This window comes from Athene noctua, chromosome 2 (assembly GCF_965140245.1).
Source record: "Athene noctua chromosome 2, bAthNoc1.hap1.1, whole genome shotgun sequence".
NCBI classification, from domain to species: domain Eukaryota; kingdom Metazoa; phylum Chordata; class Aves; order Strigiformes; family Strigidae; genus Athene; species Athene noctua.
Window position 1 is genome coordinate 152,378,187 of NC_134038.1, and position 14,753 is coordinate 152,392,939.

Below are 14,753 nucleotides of genomic sequence, written 5' to 3' on the forward strand. Positions count from 1 at the left end.
AACTGGAGTCAAGCAAGACTTAAGTTCTGTCCTTGCTCTGAAACTTGCCCTTTGTAGATATGCTCATCTTATGTTTCTCATTGAACTGGAGGGTGCTGTGGTGTGTGTGTCTGTCATGGTAATTACAAACTAGAAGGAAAACAGGCGGTATACTCCTGTCTCCAAGCTAATTAGCTCAACTGAGTGGGAGAGCTTACTGGTGTGAAACTAAATATGATCCTACTTTGGGGACTTCGCCTGTGCTATCTTTGCATGCATTGCATTGTAGATGTGTGAAAAAGGGTCTTGCAGTAGCTGAGAGTCTTGGTTCCAGGCTTTAAGTATTTTCTGAATCAGTTCCTTTATCTCACCAGTAGAGATGATGATACTTGTATTTGGAAAACTCTTATGGATTATCCCCCCCAAAAAAATTTATGATATTTAGAATATATTGGAACTTATTATAAACAAATTTTACTCTAGCTTAGAAGCATTGTAAAACAGTATGTAAATATTCTAGTGATTCAGAAATAGTTGACTGGTGTCTGCATATTTGATAAATTACTTGAACCTGTGGGTTGAGCCAACCCCTAGTAAATATGTTCACCTGTGGGGAGTAGGTAATCAGTGCAGGAAGGCACAGAGGGAACAAAAAGCAGAGAAGATTTTCTGCATGAAAGAAAACTCAATCTTGGTTTTGTCTTGAAAGTCTCAAAATTCAATTTGGAGAAGGTTCTAAGAAAAGAGCAAAGTATCCAAAGGGATGTCAAAAAAAGAAACAAAAGGTAAGTTTTATTCACCAGTGTTCTAAGTATGGATAAGAAAATATTGATGGAAGGTAGGAATGAATCCTCATACACTCTCTACAGTTCTCAAAATAAGCTTTATCTGAATGCAAAGGGGTCTGGCCTAAATCTAAAGAGAAAGGAGGCCTAAGATTCAGTGTAACATACTCATAATGTAAAGCTCTAATCCTAAGAAGTTAAGAGTTACATGAAAACTCTGAGAAAGTAAGCGAAGAGACAACTAGCTTGTATTTGGAGGCTGAAGAGGTGTTTGCTGATGTTGTTTAGTCTTTCTGTTGCTGAATAAGGATGAGACAGTGTGGCTCAGCTGGAGGACAGTCAAAATTGCAGAGGCATACAATGGCTCTTTGTTCATGGGCAGGAGGTATTTCAACCCATTTTGATTCTACTTTTTAAGAACTGAGAGCTGTTGAGTATGGAGGGACGGACATCTAGGTTTAACATGTGATATTCTTTTTAACGAAGATTATAAGGGTACTCATTTGTGTATATGTTCAATTCCTATAGATATCTTCCAGAAGTTAATTTATTTAAATGCAGATCTGACCCAGGAAATAGAATTTTCGTCACTATGCGTGAAATATAGTCTTTGTTTTGAGATAAATGCAGGAGCGCAGTGGTTACTACTTTTTCCTCATCTTATGCATCATCAGTAAAATGGTAATTCCATTAAATATTTGTGCATTTGTAGATCAGAATAACTTTTTCACAGGATTTTGACTGAATTGAATGAAATGTTGTCATTAAATTTCAGTTCACTAAGAGGTTATTTTCCTGAGAGTTTCATAACCAGAATTAAAGTTTCAGCTATAGAAAATGAATACAAGGCAAATACTTTGTTACATATCCAGATTTTTTAATCAGAAACTGAAACATCAGCTCTTTTTCATTTAATTCTTAATATTCCTAATTATATATAATTTGAAATTTGAGCCAGAACCAGCAAAAGAAGAGGAATGTGTAAATAAAGTTTTATTTCATTTGAGAGGTTGTTCTTAGACTGCCAAGCCAGTTCAGCAAGTACAAAGTTCAAGATACTTGAGATAATTTGTAGATAAAATGTTCAGTCTTTTTTAAGAGCTTAAGTGTATCCATATACCCAGATCTTTAGGTCCTCTTGTCATGATTACTTATAGAAAAGATGGACGAAATAACTCTGCGGTGTAGTACCTAGAGTTTACAAAACCCTTATAAAATGGTCTCTAAAACTATTGTTACTAAATTGATTTGTGTTTTGAAGTGGCAGGGAAATCGTTGGATGAACTCATTCATTTAACAAAGTATCTCAAGCACAGAATATTTTCCTGTGCTGGGTTTGTGTGGGCAGGGTTTTTTGGTAGTGGGGGAAAGCACTAGAGCTCCTAGAAGCTTCCCTGGCTCAAGTTGGACACACCTCTGGCCAAGGCTGAGCCAATTACTGATGGTGGCTGCGCCCTACAATAATGTATTTAAGAAGAGAAATCTGAGGGAGGGGGACTTTGAAGGAGGAGTTACAAGGACACCCTTGTGAACACCAAGGTCAGTAGAAGGAAGGAGGAGGAAGGGGGCAGGTGCACCAGAGCAGAGTCCCCCTGTATCCCATGGTAATAGCAGGGCTGCCCCCCCGCCACCAATGAAGATTACTGGAGGAGCAGAGATTTTCCTTTGGAGGATTTCTGGGACAGCCCCCGCGGTTGTAGTTTGGTGCTGGGAGGACTACAACATGTGGAGGTGGCCCATGCCGGAACATCTCAAGAAAAATGTATCCTGTGGGTAGGACTCATGGTGGAGAGAGTTTGCGGAGAACTGTCTATCGTGAGAGGGATGCCATGTGGAGCAGCGGGAAGAATGCAGCAAAGTGCTTCCCCCCTACTTTGAAGGAAGAAGCAGCAGCAGACTGACTGCACCCCCCATTCTCTGCCCCTGTGCTGCTGAGGGAGGAGGTAGAGAAATAGGCAACAAAACTGAGCCTGGGAAGAAAGGGAGGGTTGCGGGGAAGTGTTTTAAGATGTGGTAAGCTTCTGACTGTCCTGGTCTGTCTGTTAAGTGTTGTTTTTGTTAGTGCTTTTAATAAAAGTGACATCCTTTTTCTTCCTCTAACGAGCCTGTATTTTACCTGTGACCCTTAATGTATGTGTGACCCCTCTCTGTCTTTATCTCCATACCAGAGCCTTTTGATTCATTTTTGTCCTTCCCAGCCCTAGAGGGGAAGTGGCGAGTTGAACAGCTGCATGGTGCTCAGTTGTCCTCTGGGCTCAAACCATGACATTTCTCTTCAGAAAAGCTTCATGTTTTTATAGCTCCTAGTTGCCTTTATTCAGGCAATGTGTTTATATTAATTGCTAAAACATTGACTTCAGTGATCTGTGTTTTCTCACATGGTGTTTGGTTTGATGGAGCACTGCACCTTCTCTTAGAAATATCCTTTACTAATGTTATCTTGGGGGAGGGGGGGATAGAGTTTCAATTAAAAGGAAATAAAGCGAAACTAGTTTTTATTGAATCTTGAGGAATTAGGATGATTAATGTGCACAATAGCAGTAGTCTCTGTTAGTATGTAGAAGGCTCAAGATTGTTTAAAGTGGACCCTGTTTAGGGAAGGTATTGATGTGTTTGTAATAAAACAAGTATAATGCCAAGTGGCAGATTTTTAAGCTGGCATGGCTGATTCATTCATTATTAATATTAGGAATTACCATTTTGGAGACCTAAATTGATGTCCTGTGGTGAGCAGATGACTTCTAGCACCTGAGTCACCTGATAGCATCTTTGCTTGCCTCAAAAGATTTAGTCATGGATTCGGGAAAAAAAAAAGTACAAATAGTTCCATTATGTTTGGTAGGAATATGTGTTGCTCGCATGTAGAGCTTCCAGGATCAGTGTCTACTAAGGCATTATATTTTCCTCTCCTATGAAGAGAGGGACTTTTTAATCACCAGTGAAAAATAGTTTTCTTTCCGGAACTGGAATTTGTTATTTGTAAAGGAAAGATTTTAATCACTGAAGAGGTGAAGCCAACACTGACTTATAATTGGTTAATTGTGTAGATTCTCTGATGTAGTTTGCAGCTCTACAGCAGCATGTTCAAGCTAATATGTAGTAGCTGTGTCACATTGCCTGGCTGTGTGCTTGTGTAGGAATGTTAGCCCCTGTGAAGGAGCTCCCACAGGCTACATCAAGACTGCATAGCTCGTGTGCTTCATCCTCCTCATCTTAAGAGTTGTCCAGATCAGAGGCTTGGCTGGAAAGCACCACATTTCCTTCCTGTGTAAATTGGAGTGCCAAGGTGTGGTGCCTGGGGAGAGGGAATTTTCCTTCCAGTGAAGAGCTAGCACACAGTAGGGTACACACCAACACCCAGGAGGTGGGAAGTGATCAGATTCCTCATTATAGGCAGCACTAGGGATCTCAAGATGTGAAGTAAAATTCTTGGTGATTTGCTTTAGTCCATCCCATCCCTCCATCAGAACACAAAAAGAAGAAAAAGTAACAGAAGCATTTTGTTGCACAAAACATAACCTACCATATTTTCCTACAGTTCATTCTTTCATTTGTACTTGATTAATTCTTCAGGGTATTTCTTTTACAAATTGAAAGGTTTATGCTTCCAACTCTAACACTTCCACGTGATAGAGTTACCACTGTTTGTAATCAGAGTTGGTATTTTTGACATGACTGAGTCTGGTGGCTTTTTTGCTTTCTATCTTCTGTTGTTGTGTCCTTTGCTGTCCAGATACATTTTGATTTAAAAAAAAAATAGCCCTGTTCAGGTAGGCTTTACTGGAATGTTAGCAGCAACAGCAAGTTCCGTTTTGGTTTTCAGCAGCCTGTTTTCCCTAACCAAGATTTCCATAAAGTGTTATTTGGAAATGTTTCATAGATATTTTATTGTAGTTTTATCTTTACTGCCATGGCCCTCAATATAAACATTGTTTTGAAGTATTTTTGTATTGTTCTGTTCCATATTACTTGGAGAATGGAAGTATGCTGTAGTTAAAGCAATATTCTTTGAAATTTGAAATAAAACATAAAACTCAATGTGAGTGTTCTATAAGTAAAATATTTAATTTTGAGAAAAATCACTGTGTAAACAAAATATAGAGCTTAATCATTTATAAGTTGGTTGATGGTCTCCCTGAAACACCCAATAAATCTTTCACCTAATACTTCGAGGCTCAGTTTCTATTTGTCCCTTGAAGATCAGATTTTTTTAAAAAATTATAATATTGATCAGTAAATAAAACATATGCATAGAGACAATATTAATGTTTTCTAAATATATTTTAATATAATTTATATTTATAAAATGTGTGTTTTATATAATTACATATTTTAGAATTGTGTTTCTCTAAAAAATAATGTGTTCCTTTATTAATGCTGCTTTTAAAGTTAATATGCTTGTTTAAAGTACTGTTTCTAAGTGAGTCTTGTTCATTGCTTTGTACAGTTTCAAAACAGCATTGTATTTCCATTGTGGTTATTATAAAGTTTGGAAATGGGAAATGATGTATTTTTAATATCAACATTTTAACACATACCTCTTGACTTTTTTTTCTCCATTGCTACCACTTTTCCCTCTTGCCTTACAGGTATGAACACATTCTGATGGCTCCAGACCCAGTACCAGTGTATGCCCTGAAACTGTTGGTGGCCCTGACTGAACACAGCTCTGCTTCTGTGAGGTGATACAACTCTGTTGTTCTGGGTTCTTTTTGTTTCAGTTAAGTTTTTTCCATTAGGAATTAACAATAACTTAGATCTCACTATCATACTACTTTGACTAGCACTTAGAAGATGTAGAAAATCCTGGGAGATAATTTGTTATAGAATGCAATCCTGTCTTTTGTGCCAATTTCATATGATGCAAGTTATTTTAATATGGATTTAACCAGTCAAACACTGGAGACAAAGTCATAAGAATTTTAGCATTAAAATTAATAAAAACGTAAAAAAAAACCATTAGTACCAAAACATTATCAAAACTGTTGAGCCAAGCGTATTTATACTAGGACAAATGTGGTATGTTTGTAAGAGGTTTAGACTTCAAAGCTGTTCAATTTTTCTGCAAATATAGCTACCCTTTTAAGTTCCTAAATATAGATTTTAATGTTTGGTATGCTAGGTACACTCAGTATGTTTAAAAGAATCTTAATGTCTCTCTTCTTGTGATAGGGGGGAAAAAAAAAAACACAAAAACTTAGCATAGAACTAAAACTGTTAAACTGTTTTTGTTGGTAGTAATAAGGAAGTCTCATATGTGTGCACACACACAGCTATTCCTTTTCCTGAATCTGCCCAGGAAATGAGTTTGTTCTTGCACTTACCATTGTCTTAGTGCTGTTTCATAGGATTACAGCTAAGAAGTCACTGCGTACCATACTGTCTTTGAATGAGAAGAGCACAAGATTAAAAAAAAAAACCAAAAACAAAAACAATATAAGGAAGGAAACTTAATTTGTTTTCCCACTGGTTTTATTACAAAAGAGGAAAACATCCTCTCTTAATCTTTTGTGATGCTACTGTGAACAGTGCTTTAATATACTAAGTAGACTACAAATGAACTAAGAAATAGAGTGGCTTGAGATTTTAGATGGTTTGAATACAGTAAATGTACTTAATTATATTTTTATTGTATAGAAGCTGTTTATGCTAGTGCAGGATTTTATGTATTATACAAATAAATAGTACAGCTTTCTATTTTTAGAATTAACCTAGAGATACTCTAATACTTTAAGAGTCATAAAAAATATTTCTGTAACTAGAACGCTGGATAATATAGCAGCACTTTACTTCTGCCTAATGAATTCTATTTATTTGAGGAATTGTGTGTATTTGCCATTATGTTCAACGCGGGTAGATTGTGGATGCACACTCATCCTCATGGTCTTCTTGAAACAGGCGGCAATTCTTCTCTTAATTTTATTAAAGAGCAGCTGTAGATATCCAGTGAACTATTAATAATTTTAAATACCAGTGTATCTGATACTGCTATTTAAGGACCAGCTACTAGATTCCAGATACTAACACATCTGTAATTTTTCTGTTTCTCACCTGTCTTACTGGCCCTCTTCTTTTACTTTCACTAAATAATTTGTTTGGCTAGACTTCTGAAGGAGCAGAGTTTATGCAATTCTCTTAATCGGTCGTCTTCCTGATTCTTTGTCTTCTCAGCAAAGTCTTTTTTCAAAAAGAGCAGTATCATAAGATACCTTGTCCTTTGTATGTTTATCAACTTAATGTATAGGTTGTATGTACGGTAGAAAGTCAGACATAATCTATTTGTTAAGGGTTGGGGGTTTTTTGGTTCTTGCTTTGAGTCTTGTACACTGTTCTGTTGTGTTCAGTAATGGATCAGATTGATAGATTTTTCTAGTAATAAGGAGGAGTTGATGTGATTTTTTTTAATTTCTATTAATATGGTTTCCATTAGTTCTTCTTAAATATTTTTACTATTGTAAGTTATTCTATACTGTACTAGTCCAGGACACTTAGACTGGATGATAATTCTTAGCTTGGCTCTTAGCCTTACAGATAAGGTTGTGAAATGTGGCTATATATTTTGCTGTGTGCTCTTATGCAGCTACTTGACTTACCTTTAGTCAGAAACTTATAGCATTTGATGGCATTAATATATCTGAAAGCTAAGCACTTGAAACTATGGAGTCTTTTCTTTATGGGTTGCAAAAATAGACATTTTCAGTTGGAAGGAAGGGAGACAGTAAAGGAAATAGAGTGGAGGTGAGGGGAGTGTCAGATATTGCATCAGATAATAATCTTGAGAGTGCAACACATTCCAGTATCTTGTTATTAATGTCATTTTCTGAGGGGGAAAAAATTATCTAAAAACTAATGGTGTGACCCTTCTTAGATTTATGGTGGATTGAAGGACAGGAGAGCAAATTAAGGAATTTTCCCCACCTCCTGTCCTCACTGTAAATTTCCAAGACAGACATTAGGTGCTGATCTAGAAAATGGGAAGAAGCAGCAGAAAACAAAATAGGAAGGTGCTGAAGAGCCACAAAAAAATCTGCTTCTAAATACCACAGATCTAGTATCTGTGAAGATGATAGATGGATTGACCTTGTACACTGCAGCAGATTGTCTTGGCTAATTAAAGTAACTATTACAATGTCTTTGGAATCATCCAAGAATGGTCCAATTTTCAAACTTCATTTACTCTACTGTTTGTACCCATGCATTATCTATTAAAGGTGCATTTTAGTGTTGATGTTAATAATAAATTGATCCTCTTACATACATCATGATGTTCTACATTAGCATTTGTTTACATTTCAGTATATTCTGAGATTGTCTATCTAATATCCATGCCCTCTATTTCAAAAATCCAACGGTAAAAAAACCCCAACAAACTCTTTGGAGTTCAATGTAGTGCTTTTAATTGGTTTGTGTTAGTGGAATTGTGATTCAGTTCGCAAGCACTTGTTAGCATCATGCATCGATTATCTCTGAACCTGCTGTATTTTCTTTGCCATTATACTAGAGATCTAGGACTCCAGTGCTTTCCTTTCCTGGTGAATTGATTAATGTGGGCTTATATTGCTTTAAAAACACTTTGTTCTTCTCATTAGTCATTTTAATTTTCTAGTTTAAGGTTTAAATGCTCACTTCAAAAAGTAGATCTGTCTGCTTCTAAATTACTTCTCTGTTTTTATGTGTTTTCTTGTTATCTGTAATGAATATGAATAAAATAATATGGAGTAATTCTGATAACAGGTAAGCCTATAGGGCCTAGTCCAACCAAACTGAACAGTAGAATTACATGTTAGAGGTGTACACATTAGTGAGAAAATCACAATGCAGATGGATTGAGAGAGACTTGTCAGAAGATGATACAATTTTATTAGAACTTTGGGGAATATCTATGTAGATTTTTGACCCTAATTCTGTTTACACTATTTCACATCTAGGAGAATTGAGTTGTAAAAACCCTGATGCTAATATAAAAGAGCAAAGAATTTGTATGGTCTTTTGTTGCATTCAGGGTGAAGCATTAATTTGGTAAGATATTAATCCCTTTGCACTCTACCTGGTCTTCAGAGATTAGAGGGACTGGGGTGGCTGGACTTAACTCTTAATAGGTATGCCAATTATTGCTAGAGAGGGCTGTCCTGGACCACCCACTCTGATATTTGATGTTCAAGACACCCATGGGCTTAAAGTAAGATGACATAACACCAATCGATTAAAAAATTTATTAAAAGCAGAAGCTATATTTTAACAGAAGCCAATTAAACCTTTTAAAGCTAATCAAACCCCATTAGAGCTCTGTAAACACTTATCAATAGTGGATAGTAAACCCTGTTATTTTAAAAAAGGGCTGAATGGCCTGTAACATATATGAAAGGGAGAGAAAGAGTGAAAAACGGAGGGAGAGATCCGGATCATCACCATGGGTTCCAACAATGTCTCCAGTCCAGTTCCGGGTCTTGTCGGTGATGGTGGTGGGTGCACACTGAGGTACAACTTGCTGTCCCTTAGATATGCTGGCTCATTTGCATGTGAGGTGGGAGGACACAGGCTCCCTTGTACTCACTTACATGTGAAGCGAGGAAAAGGGTGGGCTTTGCTGGACTCGTTTACAAGCGAGGTATGGGAGGGCAGTGGTTTAGTCCCCGCCTTTAGTCTCACTTCCTATGCTAATTACAGTCACGCTCCTTGAGGATGCTCAACTTCTGTAACTCCTGATCTTCTGCGCAGGCACCACTGAGGGGATTGTGAAGCCCCTTCCCCACATAAACTCTGTGACTTGTTTTGGCCAGCAACATGGAACCACGCACCCTCTGGCATGGCCCAGGTGCCAGGCAGAAGCTGCCCACACCCGTGAGATGCGCAGCCACAGCGTTTGAGGCATTAACTCTTTCAGTCTCTCATATCTTTTGCTTTTCCTATTATTTGGTATCACATTTGCATATATGTTGAATAACACCAGGCAGGAAGACTTACCCAGAAACAGACTCTTGAAATGTTGTGTGTCAGCTAATAACACTGTTGTCAAGTCACACATCATTGTAATTCATATCAAAGGCAGTGGTCAGAGTTCATTATTGCAGTTGAGTTCTCATAGTCTAGTCATGTACTGACTGTAATACTAATCACCATTTTTAATGTAAAACACAACTCCTTAGTGTTACATTTTATAAAAGTTCCCCTTTAGTAAAGAAATTAGCTATTAACCTTAAACCTGTAATTTTGTTTCCTCTTTTGTGTTGCTGATCAAGTGCTGAAGGTCTAAGCTTTAAAAATGAGGCTACAATTTGATGTTACTGTTAAGTCAATTATTGAAAAATGTCATATTGTAAGGTTCACGTATTTCCTCTCAATGTAAAGCACTAACACCATTCATTCTTGGTTATTTTTACTTTCAATAGTGAATTTTTGCCATTATGAATATAAGTAGCAAATAAAAAATATGCAGCTAATGAGGAAGGGTCAGCTGGTCAGGGTACTACAGTTAAAGTTGCAGACTAGAGTGAATCCAGTTCTGCCACAAATCCCCTGTTCAGCATGAAGCAAATCTAAATCACCATCCAAACCATTGTCTTGTGTTCAACAGTAGGTGCTGAGAGAAGATTTATAGGAAGAAGACAAGCGAGTGGCAATACTTTTTGCAGGCTTCCTCAGCCTCCTGAGTTGTTTTTTCAGAAACCATGTAAGAAAATGTGGTGTTCTGTAGAAAGCAGCTGTTGATGAGTAATTTTTCATTTCATTTACATGGATTCAAAAAGATATTTGATAAATAACTTTCAGCATTAATAGTTATTCCATAGCATAATCACCTGCATATGAAGATTTATCAACCTTAGGGGTTTTCTTTGGATTTCTTTATTTTGGCAATTGCCTCTTAATTTGATGCCATCAAGTTCTTACTGTGAAAAAGAAGCAAACACTACTTCATAAATTTCTGACATACTGTCTCCTTTAGCTGTACTTTTTGCAATCTGAACAGTACTGCCTGTTTTTTAAGAGCCTTTAGTAGGGTTCCTTATAAAATAAATTTTGAAAGCTCAAAAATACTGTATCAGTGAGCTCTCTTTGTCCACACACAGACTGACTTTTTCGAAGATCTGTCATGGATTTGACATTTCATCCCTTTAAAATCAATGTCTTGCTTCTTGCTCTGTGAGTGCCCACCAGTTCTGTTCTTCAGAACAGCTTGTCTTTGTTTGTTCTGCTTAGAATGTCTATAATACCCAGATTTTCACCCCCTCATCTGATTTTTCTCAAAAGTTAGTATCCAGTAACATCACATTTTCTCTTTTAAATCTCTCCCATGAAAGCAGAGTTTTAAATAAGGTAACACTACAGTTAACAGCTATTTTCTTCTCTAGTTCCTTTTGAAGTTTTGGGTGAGTGCTGTCTAGTCCTGGTGATTTGTCTCTGTTAGTTTTGTCTATAGCCTCTTTTACTTTTTTTTATTATAGCCTCTCTTACTCTTTTACAGTTTACAAACTGACACCACAGTTTAAGACAGGTGACCATATAGAATCATGTAGGTTGGAAAAGACCCCTAAAATCACTGAATCCAACTGTAAACCTAGCACTAAACCTACCACTAAACCATGTCCCTAAGCACTACATTTACATGTTTTTTTAAATACCTCCAGGGATGGTGACTCAACCACTTCCCTGAGCAGCCTGTTCTGATGCTTGACAACCCTTTCTGTGAAGGAATTTTTTCTAATATCCAATCCAAACCTCCCCTGGTGCAACTTGAGGATATTTTCTCTTGTCCTATCTCTTGTTACCTGGGAAAGGAGACCAACATCCAGCTCTCTGCAACCCCCTTTCAGGTAGTTGTAGAGGGTGATAAGGTCTCCCCTGAGCCTCCTTTTCTCCAGGCTAAAAAACCCCAGTTCCCTCAGCTGCTCATATGCATTCCCCACAAAGAAAGATGCTGCTGTTAGAACTTCTCCAAGCTAATTTATGATAAAAATGTAAATAATACTTTTCTTCCCATTGGGAACTTATAAATTGGTACCCTTACAGCAAAACAAAGTTTTACAAAAAAAGGATTGAAGCACTTTTTAAAAGGGATTTTTGCAGAACTTACATATTTGTAAATTTTGTATGGTTGGTTGGGGGTTTTTTTAGTACATAAATATCACCAGGGATTCAAGATTTCACTTGGTTAGATGATGAATTAAAAAAACAGGTGACAAAGTAATTCTTCCTTTTTGCTGTCTAATAAACTTCTAATTCTTTTTCTCTTCAGTAGGAGAGCTTCACAAAGAGAGGTTGAAGTGAAACCCTCTGTAGAGTGAACATAGCCTACTGACTAGCTAAATTTCCCCCACAGAGAGAAAGCTGAGGTTGAAGAAGTAGTTTGGAACCTAGGTCTGTCTTGCACTTCTAAGGAAAACATTTGGTAACCATTAAAACAAAACACACCAAAACCCTAAACCGACCCTTTTTAAAAAGAAAAGAAACTGAGTAATGCATGAGACTGTGAATTCTAAATGGGTATTGATTACTGAACCTGGAAGGTGAGAGGGTTTTAGGCCTTCATTTTGGCTAGAATGCAGAGATCCCTCCTCAGTGTTCTGAACATCGCAAATCTGATTTTAGGCCCATATTCTCTACATATATAGAGAAACATGCATTTACTTTTTATTATTAGAAATTCTAGGACGATGAGAACACCTCAATCCTCATGCAGATCCAACTCAGAAATGCTACTATTCCCAAATGTTCTCAATGTTTTCTTGCTCATGCTTTTCTTTGATAGGTAAATCATATATTCGTTTTGTGTGTTTTGTTGTTGTTTGTTTTTTTTTTTAATGGAGGAAATATTGAGAGAACTGAAAGATAAACTTGCTATATTGTAACACTGAGTGATGGTGTTCTAACTGCTTACAGTTTTATTAAATGAATATAGATAAGGTTGTTTCGTAGCTTTGTAGTAAATAATTATTAAAAACAATTTTTTTTAAAGCTTCATTTTTATCTAGATTTTTGTTTTGCAGCTAAGGATGTATTTGCCCTTGTGTCCTCTTTCTTTCTGTAACAGAAAATAGGTTTGGATTTTTAGCAAGTTCCAAAATATTTACCAGTCTCTTCTCTAGAGACTCTGCATAGAAAGAACAGTTAGAGGTAATCATACATGCAAGAACTGCAGTCTCTACACAAATTAAAATCTGAAATGTTGATCTTAATTTTCAATTCAGGTTTTAATCACGCTGTTGAATGGATGGCTTAAATTCACTTTAATGTCTCTCTTCTTCTTTAGATATTTCTTAATTATTTTTAAAATGTCTGAGATGCTTGTTTACAAGTGCTTCTGTGAAGAAAAAGTCTTGCTTTGTGGAAGGCTTACCAGCCTTCTTTTATATCTCTTTCAAACTACTGCCATTTCTCAGAGATTGTGACAGCCTTTTTGTCATGTAGTAGAATGAAAGTTCATAGGAATTGAGAACACTTGAAATCCATGTTAGCTGACTGCCTGAAGAAGCAATCTCCAGTGTGTGAACTGGGACCTTTGCTTTCTCATTCACCCCCTGCCATTTGTCCTTCATCAGCCATCTATCAATCCAAAGGTTGTTTTTGTTTTAAATTCAGTAAGATTTTTTGTGGGGGGAGTGTGGTGAGGTGTGTGTGTATATTTCTATATATATATATAAAAGGATTTACAGTACTTTAAACTGTATTTTAGAATAGGCCCCAAGCCACATAATGTCCTTTATTCTGCTTCCTTGATTCTTGCTGTGCCATGATCTGCAGGAAATGTAAAGAGAAGAGCCTCAAATGAGTTAGGTTGAAGTTGTAAGGGCTACTTTACCTTCCTTATTTAGTGCATTGATAACATAGGTCAGTAATTTAGCAGATAGGTGTGTTTATGTTTATACCTTACAGATTACCTTTCAAAAAACCATATGGGTTCAGACACTTCCATTAACATTATCTGACTAGCAAAGTGTTGGAAATCTGAAGTGTGAAATAAATGCTTTGTCATCTTGCAAATGTTCCAAGGTAGAGCGTTGATTTTTGGTGAAGTTCTTTCTCATCTTTGTTCTTTCTTTTAACATTGCCTATATAATTTCTTAGGGATAAGAATAATAACTGAAGATCTTGGTTGATGTAAAAGACTAATTGCAATCCTTATTCATGCAAATAGTTCTGCATAAACACTCTCGGGCATGAGAGTGTGTAGCTATAGAAGAGCAGTATCAAGAAAAAGTTGCTTGACATACTATTGTGTTTTTCATATCATAAAATCACAGAATATCTCATCTCAAGTTGGAAGGGACCCATAAGGAATATCAAGTCCAACTCCCTGCTGATTGCAGAACTACCTAAAACTAAATCATATGACTAAGAGCATATGACTAAAAGTTTTTTCAGAATTTTCTGAAGATTTTTCACATACCAGTTAAAACTATTTAGCAAATGATGAGTTTATGTTTAAGGAATTGTAGCTACTTAGGGCTGAAATCTCAGTCAGACTTAACTTTAAAGTTATAAATACATAAATGCTTAAAAAAATTTAAAAAATAAAAAGGCCTTGGAGAAGTATCTGAGGTATGGTTGAAATAATTTGTTTAACCAGCTATCGATTTACTTTAGACAATAATATAATTTTGTGAAACATCAAGATGTATTTTGTGCTAAATAGAAATCTGGAAACTAACTTATAAAAACTTTAATGCAATTTTAATTTGATAAAATGTTAAAAAGTAGCAGAACTGGAGAAAGGACTAACATTGTTGTGCTTCCTTGTCTTCAAACAAGTCTTTAAAACTCCAGAAAGAATGGAATTGGTTTTCTTATTTTCCAGTTGGATACAATAACAGTCTAAAATACACAATCACAACCTGGCAAAAACTTCAGAAAATATTAGTCTTCAAGCTTTAATAGCAACAGCATCAAAAAAGCTCTGCTAAAAAAAATGGTTTAGGATCCTTAAAGGAAGTAAGATTTACTAGACTTTCATCAGTTCCATTTGTGATGATTAATGAATTTCATCCTTGAAGC

At 36.3% G+C, this 14,753-nt stretch overlaps 1 protein-coding gene across 6 annotated transcripts in view; it reads left to right on the forward strand.

Moving 5' to 3' along the window:
• The window catches only part of ULK4 (unc-51 like kinase 4), a 249,154-nt gene that overhangs the window by 97,028 nt on the left and 137,373 nt on the right, over positions 1-14,753 (forward strand). For all 6 annotated transcript variants that reach the window (XM_074898136.1, XM_074898138.1, XM_074898133.1 and 3 more), the window contains exon 29: positions 5,354-5,446. In XM_074898136.1, the coding sequence (XP_074754237.1) occupies positions 5,354-5,446 (93 nt within the window). The remainder of the gene's footprint in view (positions 1-5,353; positions 5,447-14,753) is intronic.